Source organism: Rattus norvegicus, chromosome 16 (genome assembly GCF_036323735.1).
Source record: "Rattus norvegicus strain BN/NHsdMcwi chromosome 16, GRCr8, whole genome shotgun sequence".
Taxonomy (NCBI): domain Eukaryota; kingdom Metazoa; phylum Chordata; class Mammalia; order Rodentia; family Muridae; genus Rattus; species Rattus norvegicus.
In genome coordinates, this window is record NC_086034.1 from 73,787,999 (window position 1) to 73,804,996 (window position 16,998).

Genomic DNA, 16,998 nt, shown 5'->3' on the forward strand with positions numbered 1-16,998 from the left:
TTAGGAAAGCAAAGGCAGTTGGATCTCGAGAGAGCTGGTTCCACCCAGTCAGAAGAGAGCAATGTGAGCACTCCTCTTAAGTAGCCCGCAACTCAAGCCCAAGGACTGTACCACCCTCCATCACACTGGGTCTTCCAGCTCCAGTAATCATGATAACCCTCAGCAGGCAAGCTGGAGGCTCGTCTCTCAGGGAACTCCAGGTCCTGTCAAGCTGAAAGCCAGTATTAACCGTCACATCTGGATAATAGTATTTTGATCTTGTTTATCTTTTCAGAACCTCAGTTCTTATTTTGACAGATGTTTCTTTTTTTTTCTTTTTTTCTTTTTCTTTCTTTCTTTCTTTTTTTTTTTTTTTTTTGGAGCTGGGGACCGAACCTAGGGCCTTGCGCTTGCTAGGCAAGCGCTCTACCACTGAGCTAAATCCCTAACCCCTTGACAGATGTTTCTATTTCATTTATTTCCCTCTATCTTTATTCTTCCTTTCCTTCTGTTAGCTTTATTATATAATTTCCCTCTTACAAACTTTTATGGTTAGTTTATCCTTATTTTCCCAGGTTTTAAACTGTTACATTAGGTTGTTATTTGATAGTCTTTCTCCTTTGGAAATGGCATATCCTCCTCCTGATAAAGGCATTTATTGCTATACGTTTTCTATGAACTATCTTCAGATTCCCCTCAGATGGATCTTTCAAGTGTTGTTACCTTTTTGTTTATGTTTTTGTCTCAAGAGGTACTTCTGTATTTCTTTTCATTTCTTGACCCAATGATTGTTCAGAAACATACTGTTTAATTTGTGTGTATTTTGGAGTTTTCTTAAATCCCTCTCATATTTATTCTTGTCATACCATTGTGGTTGGGATACCTGATATGATGTCTGCACTCACATTTTCTGACACTTGCTTCATGGCTGCACAAATGCTGCCTCTGGAGAGTGCCCAGGACGCTGTAGAGCAACGAGCATTTGCCTCTGGAGCATGGACGCTGCCTGTTAGGTCTCTAGTTCATGTCTCGTGTCTCCTTACTGATTTTTCTGCCTGCACAATTTACAGATGTGAAAATAAGACACTGAACTTGTTTTGCGACTCCCTACTGCAGATTGATTAATATTTGCTGTATTTTGGTTCCCTCATCAAGGAAGAGTATCATGAATTCTAATATTAAGGGTAATAGGTTACCAGGTTTCATGATACTCATTAGTTACTTCATAGGCTTCCTAATAAAATGTCAGCGTATTTTATTTAAAATGCATTGCTGTTATTTAGTTAATTTAATTCAATATTATTATACCTTAGGATTATTGAATTTAAAAATATAGCCTTAAAATAAAGAAGTATAACATTTAGTAGTAAAGATGAGTTAAACAGGAAAATATTTTTTTCATTTGTTGTCCAGGAGATCAAGCTTGGAGCTTTATACGTGCTAGAAAAGCACTCTGCCTCTGAGTCGCACTCTTGGCCTTTTTAACCAAAATAGGTTAGAACATCAGCACTGTCAGTAGCCTCATAAATATACTAATTATACAGAAAATAGATTTGTACCTAATACAGATTTGTAAACATACTGTAGCAATAACTGTGTTTTCTTTTCTTTTCAGCCCGTGCATGGAAACAGATTCCCAGTACCAACCTATGCCATCAAGCAGCCACCACAGTTTCCATCAAGGTTGGCAGGAAGTGGGTTTAGATGACTGGACCGTGTTAGAAGTCAAGAGTCAATGCCTTACAATTCCCACTTAGTGTTGACTTAGGGCAAGGTATTTAGGTAATTTAACTGGGAACAAGTTTGGATAGAACAGAATTTGTAAGGAAAGCTTTTAAAGAATTTTTTTTTTTTTTTTTTATTAACTTGAGTATTTCTTATATACATTTCGAGTGTTATTCCCTTTCCCGGTTTCCGGGCAAACATCCCCCTCCCCCCTCCCCTTCCTTATGGGTGTTCCCCTCCCAACCCTCCCCCCATTGCCGCCCTCCCCCCATAGACTAGTTCACTGGGGGTTCAGTCTTAGCAGGACCCAGGGCTTCCCCTTCCACTGGTGCTCTTACTAGGATATTCATTGCTACCTATGGGGTCAGAGTCCAGGGTCAGTCCATGTATAGTCTTTAGGTAGTGGCTTAGTCCCTGGAAGCTCTGGTTGCTTGGCATTGTTGTACTTTTGGGGTCTCGAGCCCCTTCAAGCTCTTCCAGTTCTTTCTCTGATTCCTTCAATAGGGGACCTACTCTCAGTTCAGTGGTTTGCTGCTGGCATTCGCCTCTATATTTGCTGTATTCTGGCTGTGTCTCTCAGGAGCGATCTACATCCGGCTCCTGTCGGTCTGCACTTCTTTGCTTCATCCATCTTGTCTAATTGGGAGGCTGTATATGTATGGGCCACATGTGGGGCAGGCTCTGAATGGGTGTTCCTTCAGTCTCTGTTTTAATCTTTGCCTCTCCCTTCCCTGCCAAGGGTATTCTTTTTCCTCATTTAAAGAAGGAGTGAAGCATTCACATTTTGATCATCCGTCTTGAGTTTCGTTTGTTCTAGGGATCTAGGGTAATTCAAGCATTTGGGCTAATAGCCACTTATCAATGAGTGCATACCATGTATGTCTTTCTGTGATTGGGTTAGCTCACTCAGGATGATATTTTCCAGTTCCAACCATTTGCCTACGAATTTCATAAACTCGTTGTTTTTGATAGCTGAGTAATATTCCATTGTGTAGATGTACCACATTTTCTGTATCCATTCCTCTGTTGAAGGGCATCTGGGTTCTTTCCATTTTCTGGCTATTATAAATAAGGCTGCGATGAACATAGTGGAGCACGTGTCTCTTTTATATGTTGAGGCATCTTTTGGGTATATGCCCAAGAGAGGTATAGCTGGATCCTCAGGCAGTTCAATGTCCAATTTTCTGAGGAACCTCCAGACTGATTTCCAGAATGGTTTTACCAGTCTGCAATCCCACCAACAATGGAGGAGTGTTCCTCTTTCTCCACATCCTCGCCAGCATCTGCTGTCACCTGAGTTTTTGATCTTAGCCAGTCGCACTGGTGTGAGGTGAAATCTCAGGGTTGTTTTGATTTGCATTTCCCTTATGACTAAAGATGTTGAACATTTCTTTAGGTGTTTCTCAGCCATTCGGCATTCCTCAGCTGTGAATTCTTTGTTTAGCTCTGAACCCCATTTTTTAATAGGGTTATTTGTTTCCCTGCGGTCTAACTTCTTGAGTTCTTTGTATATTTTGGATATAAGGCCTCTATCTGTTGTAGGATTGGTAAAGATCTTTTCCCAATCTGTTGGTTGCCGTTTTGTCCTAAGCACAGTGTCCTTTGCCTTACAGAAGCTTTGCAGTTTTATGAGATCCCATTTGTCGATTCTTGATCTTAGAGCATAAGCCATTGGTGTTTTGTTCAGGAAATTTTTTCCAGTGCCCATGTGTTCCAGATGCTTCCCTAGTTTTTCTTCTATTAGTTTGAGTGTGTCTGGTTTGATGTGGAGGTCCTTGATCCACTTGGACTTAAGCTTTGTACAGGGTGATAAGCATGGATCGATCTGCATTCTTCTACATGTTGCCCTCCAGTTGAACCAGCACCATTTGCTGAAAATGCTATCTTTTTTCCATTGGATGGTTTTGGCTCCTTTGTCAAAAATCAAGTGACCATAGGTGTGTGGGTTCATTTCTGGGTCTTCAATTCTATTCCATTGGTCTATCTGTCTGTCTCTGTACCAATACCATGCAGTTTTTATCACTATTGCTCTGTAATACTGCTTGAGTTCAGGGATAGTGATTCCCCCTGAAGTTCTTTTATTGTTGAGGATAGCTTTAGCTATCCTGGGTTTTTTGTTATTCCAGATGAATTTGCAAATTGTTCTGTCTAACTCTTTGAAGAATTGGATTGGTATTTTGATGGGGATTGCATTGAATCTGTAGATTGCTTTTGGTAAAATGGCCATTTTTACTATATTAATCCTGCCAATCCATGAGCATGGGAGATCTTTCCATCTTCTGAGGTCTTCTTCAATTTCTTTCCTCAGTGTCTTGAAGTTCTTATTGTACAGATCTTTTACTTGCTTGGTTAAAGTCACACCGAGGTACTTTATATTATTTGGGTCTATTATGAAGGGTGTCGTTTCCCTAATTTCTTTCTCGGCTTGTTTCTCTTTTGTATAGAGGAAGGCAACTGATTTATTTGAGTTAATTTTATACCCAGCCACTTTGCTGAAGTTGTTTATCAGCTTTAGTAGTTCTCTGGTGGAACTTTTGGGATCACTTAAATATACTATCATATCATCTGCAAATAGTGATATTTTGACCTCTTCTTTTCCGATCTGTATCCCTTTGATCTCCTTTTGTTGTCTGATTGCTCTGGCTAGAACTTCAAGAACTATATTGAATAAGTAGGGAGAGAGTGGGCAGCCTTGTCTAGTACCTGATTTTAGTGGGATTGCTTCAAGTTTCTCTCCATTTAGTTTAATGTTAGCAACTGGTTTGCTGTATATGGCTTTTACTATGTTTAGGTATGGGCCTTGAATTCCTATTCTTTCCAGGACTTTTATCATGAAGGGGTGTTGAATTTTGTCAAATGCTTTCTCAGCATCTAATGAAATGATCATGTGGTTCTGTTCTTTCAGTTTGTTTATATGATGGATCACGTTGATGGTTTTCCGTATATTAAACCATCCCTGCATGCCTGGGATGAAGCCTACTTGATCATGGTGGATGATTGTTTTGATGTGCTCTTGAATTCGGTTTGCCAGAATTTTATTGAGTATTTTTGCGTCAATATTCATAAGGGAAATTGGTCTGAAGTTCTCTTTCTTTGTTGTGTCTTTGTATGGTTTAGGTATAAGAGTAATTGTGGCTTCGTAGAAGGAATTCGGTAGGGCTCCATCTGTTTCAATTTTGTGGAATAGTTTGGATAATATTGGTATGAAGTCTTCTATGAAGGTTTGATAGAATTCTGCACTAAACCCGTCTGGACCTGGGCTCTTTTTGGTTGGGAGACCTTTAATGACTGCTTCTATTTCCTTAGGAGTTATGGGGTTGTTTAACTGGTTTATCTGTTCCTGATTTAACCTCGATACCTGGTATCTGTCTAGGAAATTGTCCATTTCCTGAAGATTTTCAAATTTTGTTGAATATAGGTTTTTATAGTAAGATCTGATGATTTTTTGAATTTCCTCCGAATCTGTAGTTATGTCTCCCTTTTCATTTCTGATTTTGTTAATTTGGACACACTCTCTGTGTCCTCTCGTTAGTCTGGCTAAGGGTTTATCTATCTTGTTGATTTTCTCAAAGAACCAACTTTTGGTTCTGTTGATTCTTTCTATGGTCCTTTTTGTTTCTACTTGGTTGATTTCAGCTCTGAGTTTGATTATTTCCTGCCTTCTACTCCTCCTGGGTGTATTTGCTTCTTTTTGTTCTAGAGCTTTTAGGTGTGCTGTCAAGCTGCTGACATATGCTCTTTCCTGTTTCTTTCTGCAGGCACTCAGCGCTATGAGTTTTCCTCTTAGCACAGCTTTCATTGTGTCCCATAAGTTTGAGTATGTTGTATCTTCATTTTCATTAAATTCTAAAAAGTTTTTAATTTCTTTCTTTATTTCTTCCTTGACCAGGTTATCATTGAGTAGAGCATTGTTCAATTTCCACGTATATGTGGGCATTCTTCCCTTATTGTTATTGAAGACCAGTTTTAGGCCGTGGTGGTCCGATAGCACGCATGGGATTATTTCTATCTTTCTGTACCTGTTGAGGCCCGTTTTTTGACCAATTATATGGTCAATTTTGGAGAAAGTACCATGAGGAGCTGAGAAGAAGGTATATCCTTTTGCTTTAGGATAGAATGTTCTATAAATATCCGTTAAGTCCGTTTGGCTCATGACTTCTCTTAGTCTGTCGACATCACTGTTTAATTTCTGTTTCCATGATCTGTCCATTGATGAGAGTGGGGTGTTGAAATCTCCCACTATTATTGTGTGAGGTGCAATGTGTGTTTTGAGCTTTAGTAAGGTTTCTTTTACGTATGTAGGTGCCCTTGTATTTGGGGCATAGATATTTAGGATTGAGAGTTCATCTTGGTGGATTTTTCCTTTGATGAATATGAAGTGTCCTTCCTTATCTTTTTTGATGACTTTTAGTTGGAAATTGATTTTATTTGATATTAGAATGGCTACTCCAGCTTGCTTCTTCTGACCATTTGCTTGGAAAGTTGTTTTCCAGCCTTTCACTCTGAGGTAGTGTCTGTCTTTGTCTGTGAGGTGTGTTTCCTGTAGGCAGCAGAATGCAGGGTCCTCGTTGCGTATCCAGTTTGTTAATCTATGTCTTTTTATTGGGGAGTTGAGGCCATTGATATTGAGAGATATTAAGGAATAGTGATTATTGCTTCCCGTTATATTCATATTTGGATGTGAGGTTATGTTTGTGTGCTTTCATTCTCTTTGTTTTGTTGCCAAGACGATTAGTTTCTTGCTTCTTCTAGGGTATAGCTTGCCTCCTTATGTTGGGCTTTACCCTTTATTATCCTTTGTAGTGCTGGATTTGTAGAAAGATATTGTGTAAATTTGGTTTTGTCATGGAATATCTTGGTTTCTCCATCAATGTTAATTGAGAGTTTTGCTGGATACAGTAACCTGGGCTGGCATTTATGTTCTCTTAGGGTCTGTATAACATCAGTCCAGGATCTTCTGGCCTTCATAGTTTCTGGCGAGAAGTCTGGTGTGATTCTGATAGGTCTCCCTTTATATGTTACTTGACCTTTTTCCCTTACTGCTTTTAATATTCTTTCTTTATTTTGTGCGTTTGGTGTTTTGACAATTATGTGACGGGAGGTGTTTCTTTTCTGGTCCAATCTATTTGGAGTTCTGTAGGCTTCTTGTATGTCTATGGGTATCTCTTTTTTTAGGTTAGGGAAGTTTTCTTCTATGATTTTGTTGAAGATATTTACTGGTCCTTTGAGCTGGTAGTCTTCACTCTCTTCTATACCTATTATCCTTAGGTTTGATCTTCTCATTGAGTCCTGGATTTCCTGTATGTTTTGGACCAGTAGCTTTTTCCGCTTTACATTATCTTTGACAGTTGAGTCAATGATTTCTATGGAATCTTCTGCTCCTGAGATTCTCTCTTCCATCTCTTGTATTCTGTTGGTGAAGCTTGTATCTACAGCTCCTTGTCTCTTCTTTTGGTTTTCTATATCCAGGGTTGTTTCCATGTGTTCTTTCTTGATTGCTTCTATTTCCATTTTTAACTCCTTCAACTGTTTGATTGTGTTTTCCTGGAATTCTTTCAGGGATTTTTGCGATTCCTCTCTGTAGGCTTTTACTTGTTTATTAATGTTGTCCTGTGCTTCCCTAAGTGTGTTCATGTCTTTCTTGAAGTCCTCCAGCATCATGATCAAATATGATTTTGAAACTAGATCTTGCTTTTCTGGTGTGTTTGGATATTCCATGTTTGTTTTGGTGGGAGAATTGGGCTCCGATGATGGCATGTAGTCTTGGTTTCTGTTGCTTGGGTTCCTGCGCTTGCCTCTCACCATCAGATTATCTCTAGTGTTACTTTGTTCTGCTATTTCTGACAGTGGCTAGACTGTCCTATAAGCCTGTGTGTCAGGAGTGCTGTAGACCTGTTTTCCTCTCTTTCAGTCAGTTATGGGGACAGAGTGTTCTGCTTTCGGGCGTGTAGTTTTTCCTCTCTACAGGTCTTCAGCTGTTCCTGTGGGCCTGTGTCTTGAGTTCACCAGGCAGCTTTCTTGCAGCAGAAAATTTGGTCTTACCTGTGGTCCCGAGGCTCAGGTTCGCTCGTGGGGTGCTGCCCAGGGGCTCTCTGCAGCGGCAGCAACCAGGAAGACCTTAAAGACCTTTTATATGAATATTGTTATGTTTGTACAATGCCAGAGAGAAATCCTGAAGAAATCTGAGTTAAACTGTTACCTTATGTAGCTTTTGGTGTGTAGATAATTCAGAATCAAGGGCCTTTAAAATACTGAGTGTAGAAAAATGGGTGGGTTGTGCCTGCTTTCCCAGAGACTAGTAGAGAAGCTCAGTAGTAGGATGTATGTGCTTAGATAGGAAAAACTGAGGAGGAGGCGGGGCCATGCAGCCAGAGCCAAAAGCAGAAGGACGTTTACAGATGACTGGCTGTGGGGAAGACTTTTCTGTTACTGATGAACCTACTTGTCCTGATTTCAAGTGAAGAACTAGGGGGTTGAGAACTTTCAAGGAGCTCAGAGGGCAGATGAGGCTTAAGTATAGTTCTAGCCAGGGGAAGTCCCGAGACAAACTTCCCAGGCTTTTTTTGGAGACCCAGGACCAGAGTTGTCCTCTACCTAATTGATTTCTACACAGAAGAGCCAGGTTGGAATATAGAAATTATGACTAAAACTAAATCATACATCGTAAAAAGAGAATCAGAGGGTTTTTTTTTTTTTTGTTGTTGTTTTTAACAATCATCAGACATTGGTCTTAGAATAATTCTGATCATGTTAATGGTCCCAATTGACAATTTCAGTACAGGACTAGAAACTTTTTTTTTAAAATGTAGATTCTAGAATTTAAAAACATCAGAACTGAAGCTAATAGCCCAAATGCAAAATTTAAAGGACACATGAACTGTGGTCCTGCACTTTGTCATAGGAAATGTATCTGACTCTCCCACTCCAGAGTTCTCTACGTCCCAGTCATGGGGTAGTGTTCTGTAGGTTCTGCAGGTATAACTTACTCTCTGGGACGAGCGCCTTGGAATCCTACTGAGCATAAAGAGAGAACTGTGTGAGCAGAGGTATTTCCCAGACAGTGCTCGCTCTACTGTGGTGTGGGCGGGAGGGGTACCAAGGTCCATGCAGAGGTAGGTCAGGGTGACCACAGGTTAGAGTCTCAGTATTGAGATGGGTGGGTGCAGATACAATGGCTTGTTTAAATGTCAGGTTGGGTACTATATGAGGGATACGAGTTTCAGTCTTCTGTGTAAACACAGAGCTCGCATCATGTTAAGTACTGATTTGATGCCCATAATTTAAAAACACTTACATTTATCGTGTTTTTTGTGTGGTGTTTGCCCACATGCATGCATGTGCACCGTGTGTGTTAGTACTCACAGAGGCCGGAAGGGATGTCAGATCCCCTGGACCTGGACTTACAGATGGCTGTGAGCCACCATCCGGATACTGGGAGCAGAAACTAGGTCTCCTGAAAGAGCAGCAGTTGTTCTTAACTGCCGAGCCTTCTCTCCAGTCCCACCCAAAATCTACCCGTAGTTTTTTAAATTAAAAAAAAAGAGAAATATAGTGAAGTAAGACAGTAGTAAAATGGAAAGTATTTAACAGCTGAGGAACAGGATCAGTCTGCCCCCAGGAACTTGTAGCTCCTATTGCTCCTGAGGGCGGGGTTAGATACCGTGAATTACTCCCACATACATGATAGGACGCCGATAGGATGGGCTTATTCTTTCTAAAAAAATTATTTATTTTCTTTGCAACCCAAATCAGTGCAGTCTTCCCCCCACGCAAATCTTCCCCCCATTCCACCTTCCCTTTCTCTTTTGAAGCCAGACAAGGCAGTGCATTTAGGGGCACCGGATCCACAGGCAGGCAACAGGCGTAGGGACAAGTCCTGCTCCAGTTGTTAGGGCCCGCATGAAGACCAAGCTGCTTATCTGCTATATATGTAGGGGGCCTAGGTCTAGGGCTTATTCCTGGGCAGCTCTTTTCTGGGTAACCTTCAGGTCAGCAAGTTCTGGTGTGGAAGAGCCACATCACCTCCAGGAGACAAGATTTTATAGCCTCCAGTTCTCAGACTTCCATAGCTGTCCCGTTCAGGGTACGCAGTAGTCACATAATCTCAGCACTCCGGCCAACTGGGTGGAGTGTCGGCTTTCTCCAGTACTCACTGAAGGGAAGTTTTTCTGACCAAGGCAGAGAGCAGCATTTGGGTATAGGTAGAACTCTTTGGTGGGCAGTCAGGCGGTGTGACCATTTAACACAGCAGAAGCAGTAGTTTTCCCACTAGGGTCTCCGACTCTTAGACAAAGTCTGACCAGGTTTGGAGTGGGAAACGTGAGTTCTGTCTGTTTAGAAAGCAGCTGGTTACCCCTATGGGACACTGTTGATTCAGTAGGCACCTCTCGCCCAGCAGGTTTATGCTGTGCTATTGCAGGGTCTCTGGGTGGGAAAGACTGTTGATTGCTTTTCTCCACCAGGAGTCCGCAAAACACTCCAGCAATGCAGAAGGTACCTAGCAGGAGCGAAGGTCCCAGTTCTGGTCTAGCTAGTTTATCTGTGTTCTGTAACTTCGGTGTGTGTTGCCTTCACCAGTATGGTTTTATCATTTTGTTCTGGTGGGCGACCAAGAGCAATGGCAGTAACTTACATTGCTTTGAAGGCCTCTTGGGCCTCCCATCAACAGTTTGTAGTAAGCAGCCTCTACCTGGCACTGGAGTGTTTCTGTGTAATAACTGTGGGTTCTAGCAATGAATGAGTGGATCTAGTTGGTCCATCATGCTAGGCTACTTCCATTAACTGTTTCTGTCTTTGCAGTATAATTCTAAAGAAGCTTATAAAGTAGTACTTTCCTTAGGGTTCTTTTTATCCAACCATGACTTGGATTAACTCTTTCCACTGATCCCTTCCTCTGCCCTTACCCTTGACTGAACCTTTCCATCTCTATAATTCCCTGCTTCTGCCTTTATGTCACATTTGCTCACCTTCTCTCTTAGGTCACATGTGCTCACCATCGCCACTGAGTCACACACTGCTCACCTTCTCCACTGTGTCACACACTGCTCGCCATCTCCACTGTGTCACACACTGCTCACCATCTCCACTGTGTCACACACTGCTCACCTTCTCCACTGTGTCACACACTGCTCACCATCTCCACTGTGTCACACGTGCTCACCTTCTCCACTGTGTCACACGTGCTCACCATCTCCACTGTGTCACACACTGCTCACCATCTCCACTGTGTCACACACTGCTCACCATCTCCACTGAGTCACACACTGCTCACCATCTCCACTGTGTCACACACTGCTCACCTTCTCCACTGTGTCACACACTGCTCACCTTCTCCACTGTGTCACACACGTGCTCACCATCTCCACTGAGTCACACGTGCTCACCATCTCCACTGTGTCACACACTACTCACCATCTCCACTGTGTCACACAGTGCTCACCATCTCCACTGTGTCACACACGTGCTCACCATCTCCACTGAGTCACACGTGCTCACCATCTCCACTGTGTCACACGTGCTCACCATCTCCATTGTGTCACACACTGCTCACCTTCTCCACTGTGTCACACACGTGCTCACCATCTCCACTGAGTCACACGTGCTCACCATCTCCACTGTGTCACACACTACTCACCATCTCCACTGTGTCACACAGTGCTCACCATCTCCACTGTGTCACACACTGCTCACCATCTCCACTGAGTCACACGTGCTCACCATCTCCACTGTGTCACACAGTGCTCACCATCTCCACTGTGTCACACACTGCTCACCTTCTCCACTGTGTCACACACTGCTCACCTTCTCCACTGTGTCACACACTGCTCACCATCTCCACTGTGTCACACACTGCTCACCATCTCCACTGTGTCACACACTGCTCACCATCTCCACTGTGTCACACGTGCTCACCTTCTCCACTGTGTCACACACTGCTCACCATCTCCACTGTGTCACACACTGCTCACCTTCTCCATTGTGTCACACACTGCTCACCTTCTCCACTGTGTCATACACTGCTCACCATCTCCATTGTGTCACACGTGCTCACCATCTCCACTGTGTCACACGTGCTCACCTTCTCCACTGTGTCACACACTGCTCACCATCTCCACTGTGTCACACGTGCTCACTTTCTCCACTGTGTCACACACTGCTCACCATCTCCACTGTGTCACACGTGCTCACCTTCTCCACTGTGTCACACACTGCTCACCATCTCCACTGTGTCACACACTGCTCACCTTCTCCACTGTGTCACACGTGCTCACCTTCTCCACTGTGTCACACACTGCTCACCTTCTCCATTGTGTCACACGTGCTCACCTTCTCCACTGTGTCACACACTGCTCACCTTCTCCACTGTGTCACACGTGCTCACCTTCTCCACTGTGTCACACACTGCTCACCATCTCCACTGTGTCACACACTGCTCACCTTCTCCATTGTGTCACACGTGCTCACCATCTCCACTGTGTCACACGTGCTCACCTTCTCCATTGTGTCACACACTGCTCACCATCTCCACTGTGTCACACACTGCTCACCATCTCCACTGTGTCACACACTGCTCACCATCTCCACTGTGTCACACACTGCTCACCTTCTCCATTGTGTCACACACTGCTCACCTTCTCCACTGTGTCACACACTGCTCACCTTCTCCACTGTGTCACACGTGCTCACCATCTCCATTGTGTCACACAGTGCTCACCATCTCCACTGTGTCACACAGTGCTCACCTTCTCCACTGTGTCACACGTGCTCACCTTCTCCACTGTGTCACACGTGCTCACCATCTCCACTGTGTCACACACTGCTCACCTTCTCCATTGTGTCACACGTGCTCACCATCTCCACTGTGTCACACGTGCTCACCTTCTCCATTGTGTCACACACTGCTCACCATCTCCACTGTGTCACACACTGCTCACCATCTCCACTGTGTCACACACTGCTCACCATCTCCATTGTGTCACACAGTGCTCACCTTCTCCATTGTGTCACACACTGCTCACCATCTCCATTGTGTCACACACTGCTCACTGCCTCCACTCCACGTTGCCTCCAATAAAGTATTATGTTAGATTTTATCCCTGTCCCTCTTCCTCCCCATTCCCACTCCCTCTCTGGTTTTCTTTTTTGCTTTCTTCTTTTTTCCCTCCTTCCCTCCCTCCCTCCCTCCCTTCCTCCCTCCTTTATGTTTTGGTATAAGGATAGAACTCAGAGCTTCACATACGTTAATTAGTAAGTGTTCTATTGTCCTGTTTACTTTAGATTTTGAAATTTTTTATGCTTTTGAGATTTTAATTATTTTTGCCTTTCCTTTCCTCTCCTATATACTCATGCCCCACTCTTGTTTAAATTCATGTTCTCTTTTTCTTTAATGTTGTTGTTGTCGTTGTTCTGTGTGTGTGTGTGTCTATCTCTATCTGTACCTAAAGATATAAATACAGACTCTGCACCCTGTATAATGTTACGTGTATATGTGATTTCAGGGCTGACCATTTGGTGTTACATAACCAATTCCTGTATTCTTCCCTGGAGAAATCTATTTCTGAGCATTCCTTTAGTTGCCTGTAGTTCTTTATGTAACATTGAGGCTTCATGAGCCTTCTCCTCCATGTAGCATGTATATTGATGTCATCCTTATTCAGGTCATATTTAGGCAGTCACGCTGATCAGACTTCATAGATGTAGCTTCTATGTAGGAGACACAGTCTCACGACAAACTCCTAATTCCCAGTGCTGTGACCCTTTAATACAGTTCCTTATGTTGTGGTGACCCACATCCATAAAAATATTTTTGTTGCTATTCATAACTACAGTTTAGGTGGTCTCAGGTGACTCTGTGCAAAGGTCATTTTAAACCCCAACAGGCCATGACCCATGGTTGAAAACCATGGCTTTAGCTCTTCCATTCTGTCTACTCCCTCTACAGTGGTTCCTGAGCCCTGGTGTGGGAGTTGTGTTGTAAAGGAATCAGTTGGGACATCACACGGTGCTTGTTCTCTACATTTCCACCACGTGTGACTTCTGTAATGGTCTCAGTGGTACAAGATCGTCCTTTGAAGGGCGAGGGCTATACTTACCTGTGGGTATAAGGACAGATATTCAGAATGCAGTTAGGGGTTGTACTAGTGTAGGAAAATGTCAGTTGTGCTTCAGACCCACTCCACAGGAGGGAAATCATGCCGGCACTGGAAACCTAGCCAGCTACCCATGGCTAGTAAAGTATGGATCTTGGAGGGGAAACTGTTTCTTTTTAATGATTGAAACCAAGCCTTTGTCTCGGGTCTACTGCAGAAAGCCTGCAGACCAGGACTTTTTTCCTGTGTGTAGTTCAATTTAATTGTTTACTCTTAGGGAATTTCAGAAATCTAGACAGTATATTTTGATCATATTGGTTCCATCCCTCTCCAACTCCTTCTAGATTTCCCTCACCATGCCCTCCTCCCCACTTCACGCCTTCCTCTCAGACTCATCTGGCTTAGTCACTGCTTGTGCACTTAGGCCCAGGGCCATCCCTTTCAGCATGGCTGTCCCTTGCAGTGTACAGTGTAGCTGTCCCTTGCAGTGTAGCTGTCCCTTACAGTGTAGCTGTCTCTTGTGGCATGGCTGTCCCTTGCACCATGGCTGTCCATTCATTTCCATAGCATGACAAACATCCTTTTCACCCACTTACCATGTATCCTTTACAATTTGATTCGATCATTCAATAGGTTTTTTCTTTTACAAACAAAAGCTGCAACCTTCTTACCTCACTGATCATGAAGTAACATGAGTATGAGGTAGTGACAAAGACTGGGAGAGAGCTCTGGAGGTAACGTCTTGCCATGTGAGCAGAAGGGACCTAAGTTCCGATCCCTCGCACCCACTTTAAAGTCTGGCAGGATCCAATGCCTGCAACTTCAGCACTGGGGAAATGGGCACAGACACGGAGCTCTGAAGCTCACTGCCAGCCTGCTTAGCCAATCGGTGAGCGTCAGAGTCAAAAATAAGGGTGGGAGCAACTGAAGAAGACACCTGACTTTGACCTCTGGTCTTCTATGCACAGATACACCTGGGGCCTTCTAGCCACTGACTACCAAGTAGAGAATAATCTCAGAGCATGAAGTGGACAGTGCCCTTGTCTGTTGTCAGAGAGGTTGAGGATGGTGTTGTCACGCTCGTCATGAATCCGGCCTTACTCTCTGCAGTCCACACTCTAACTCATTTTTCCCTCACAGGCCACCTCCACCACAACCGAAAATACCTTCTCAGGGAAACTTGATTCCGGCCCGGCCAGCTCCTGCACCTCCTTTATATAGCTCCCTCACCTGACAGCAGAGTCTTATTTTTCAAAAGTCTTCAGGGAACTGAGCAAATGTGGTTTTTTTTTTCTGATGTTTTCTTGAAAAGCCTTTCTCTTCCAGCCGTGAATGAACACAAATTACCACAAAACAAGCTTTATTAACACAGAAGCCCAGTGGGGTTGGAGAAATACAGGAACGCTGCAGGCACTCCGGGGATTTAAAACGAATGTTCCCATCATTTAAATGTTTTCTATGGCCATTTGTGAATTTAATGCACTCGATGTGGATTAAGTTATTTTGAACACGTTACTGTAATGATTCTCAAATTAACTGCATTAGTGTAAGACTTGTCATCATGCGCTTAAATGTGATCCTGACCTTTTGACCCCAGTTACCATTTGAACGTGTATTAACTTAGGAAGACTAATTGCCAATAACATTTGCATTTTCACCTTGCATGGATTAACAGTCATTTATGTGGACTTAGGTCTCTTAGTACACAGAGAAGCAGGTACCTGGAAGGAGAATGCATACACGGGAACTACAGTTGCCAGATCATGATATACTCGGAAAGTATGAAACACGGCGTGTACTCAGTTATTGCCTTCCATTTTTTATGATCTTTCAACTATGATAACCTTGATAGAAATCGACTTAACACAATCAGTTATTGCCTTCCATTTTTAAATCTCTTCAACTGTAATGACTACGATAGGAGCTGATTTGTCTCTTCAGTTTTCTTCATGCATCATGGTAAAGCATTGCAATCGCGTTGTTTTAATCGAAGTGCACACTGTATGGTACGAGGCGTTTATTATACCCAAGCAGATGGGCATCAGTCGACCGAGCAGGAGCACAGAGAAAACCTTCCAAGAGTTGAGGTGTTACAAAACCACTTGAGAATTCATGAGCACTTTAAAATCTGAATTTCAAAGCTTGATATTAAGTCATTTAGAATGTTTACATTTACTGTGGTGTGCTGGATCCTGTCTCTTTTGACTAATATTTTCATAACAATTAGGCTGGAGCAAGGAAGGAAACAATGGCTTCCTTAGATAACTACAGAAGTTATATTGGTCTCTGTGATTACTCTCTCAGCTGTATTAAAATGAATTTGTACTTTGAAAGGAATGATATTGACACTAAAATTTTAAACACTTAAATTTTTTCATAATCTTTCATAAAGAAGTTTAATAATAGGTATATTAACTGAATTTCATTAGTTTTTTAAAATAATATTTTGTTTGTGTATATATTACATATTAAAATAAAAACATTTACAACAAATTTTCCTTGTCCTGTTACTTTCAAAATACACAACTATTTGGATTCTTCTTAATTTCAGTGTTAGGGCTTTTGCCAAATGAGCATGGTGGCTGCACTAAGGAAAACACATTCAAAAATAGAATATTCCATTTTTCAGGATGCTCGAGTATTTTAACAGTTGGGTATGCACTGACACTGGTGAGCCAGCCCTGGTGGGAAGTAAGGCAGTGTTGAAGACCACAAGCCCTCAGAAATGCCGAGGAAGGACTCTTTAGAAACATGTGACTACGGCGCTGCCATTTCAGCTAGGACAAGGGCTGAAATGTAGGTGGTTTAGAATGTCAAGGATCTGCCATTGCTGTATAAATTAATTAACCGCACGGGTAAGTTTCTAACGAGGAAGTTATAGGAATTTTAGTTGGAGTGTCCTGGAGAGCCAGGTTGCAAGGAAGCCTGGCGGCGAAGCCATGGGAACAGTGTGCCTATGGAATTGTAGATTCCAAGTAAGAAAATCATTTTACTCTTTCTTGAAAAATTTTCTGCGCACATCTTAAAGAGCAATTTTAGTTTAGCCTTAGAAAGAGTACGCACATATGTTGTGTAGTCTTTTGACCTCTGGGTGCCATCACAACCTCTCCAGTCCTGCGCATGCGGGTTTCTAAGCAGGGAGCTCTGGGAGCTTGTCTGGGTAGTAGAGGATGGAGACCCGGTAGGGGGGTTAGGGCGCTCCAAG

The 16,998-nt window shown here is 42.8% G+C and overlaps 1 protein-coding gene across 3 annotated transcripts in view; it reads left to right on the forward strand.

The window, feature by feature from the left end:
- The window catches only part of Adam9 (ADAM metallopeptidase domain 9), a 79,099-nt gene extending 62,813 nt beyond the window's left edge, over window positions 1-16,286 (forward strand). For 2 of the 3 annotated variants that reach the window (XM_039094403.2, XM_063275249.1), the window contains 2 exons: window positions 1,595-1,662; window positions 14,934-16,286. In XM_039094403.2, the coding sequence (XP_038950331.1) occupies window positions 1,595-1,662; window positions 14,934-15,027 (162 nt within the window). In that variant the 3' untranslated portion in view covers window positions 15,028-16,286. The remainder of the gene's footprint in view (window positions 1-1,594; window positions 1,663-14,933) is intronic. The other variant, NM_001014772.2, reaches the window with a different exon arrangement.
- Window positions 16,287-16,998: the final 712 nt, after the last annotated feature.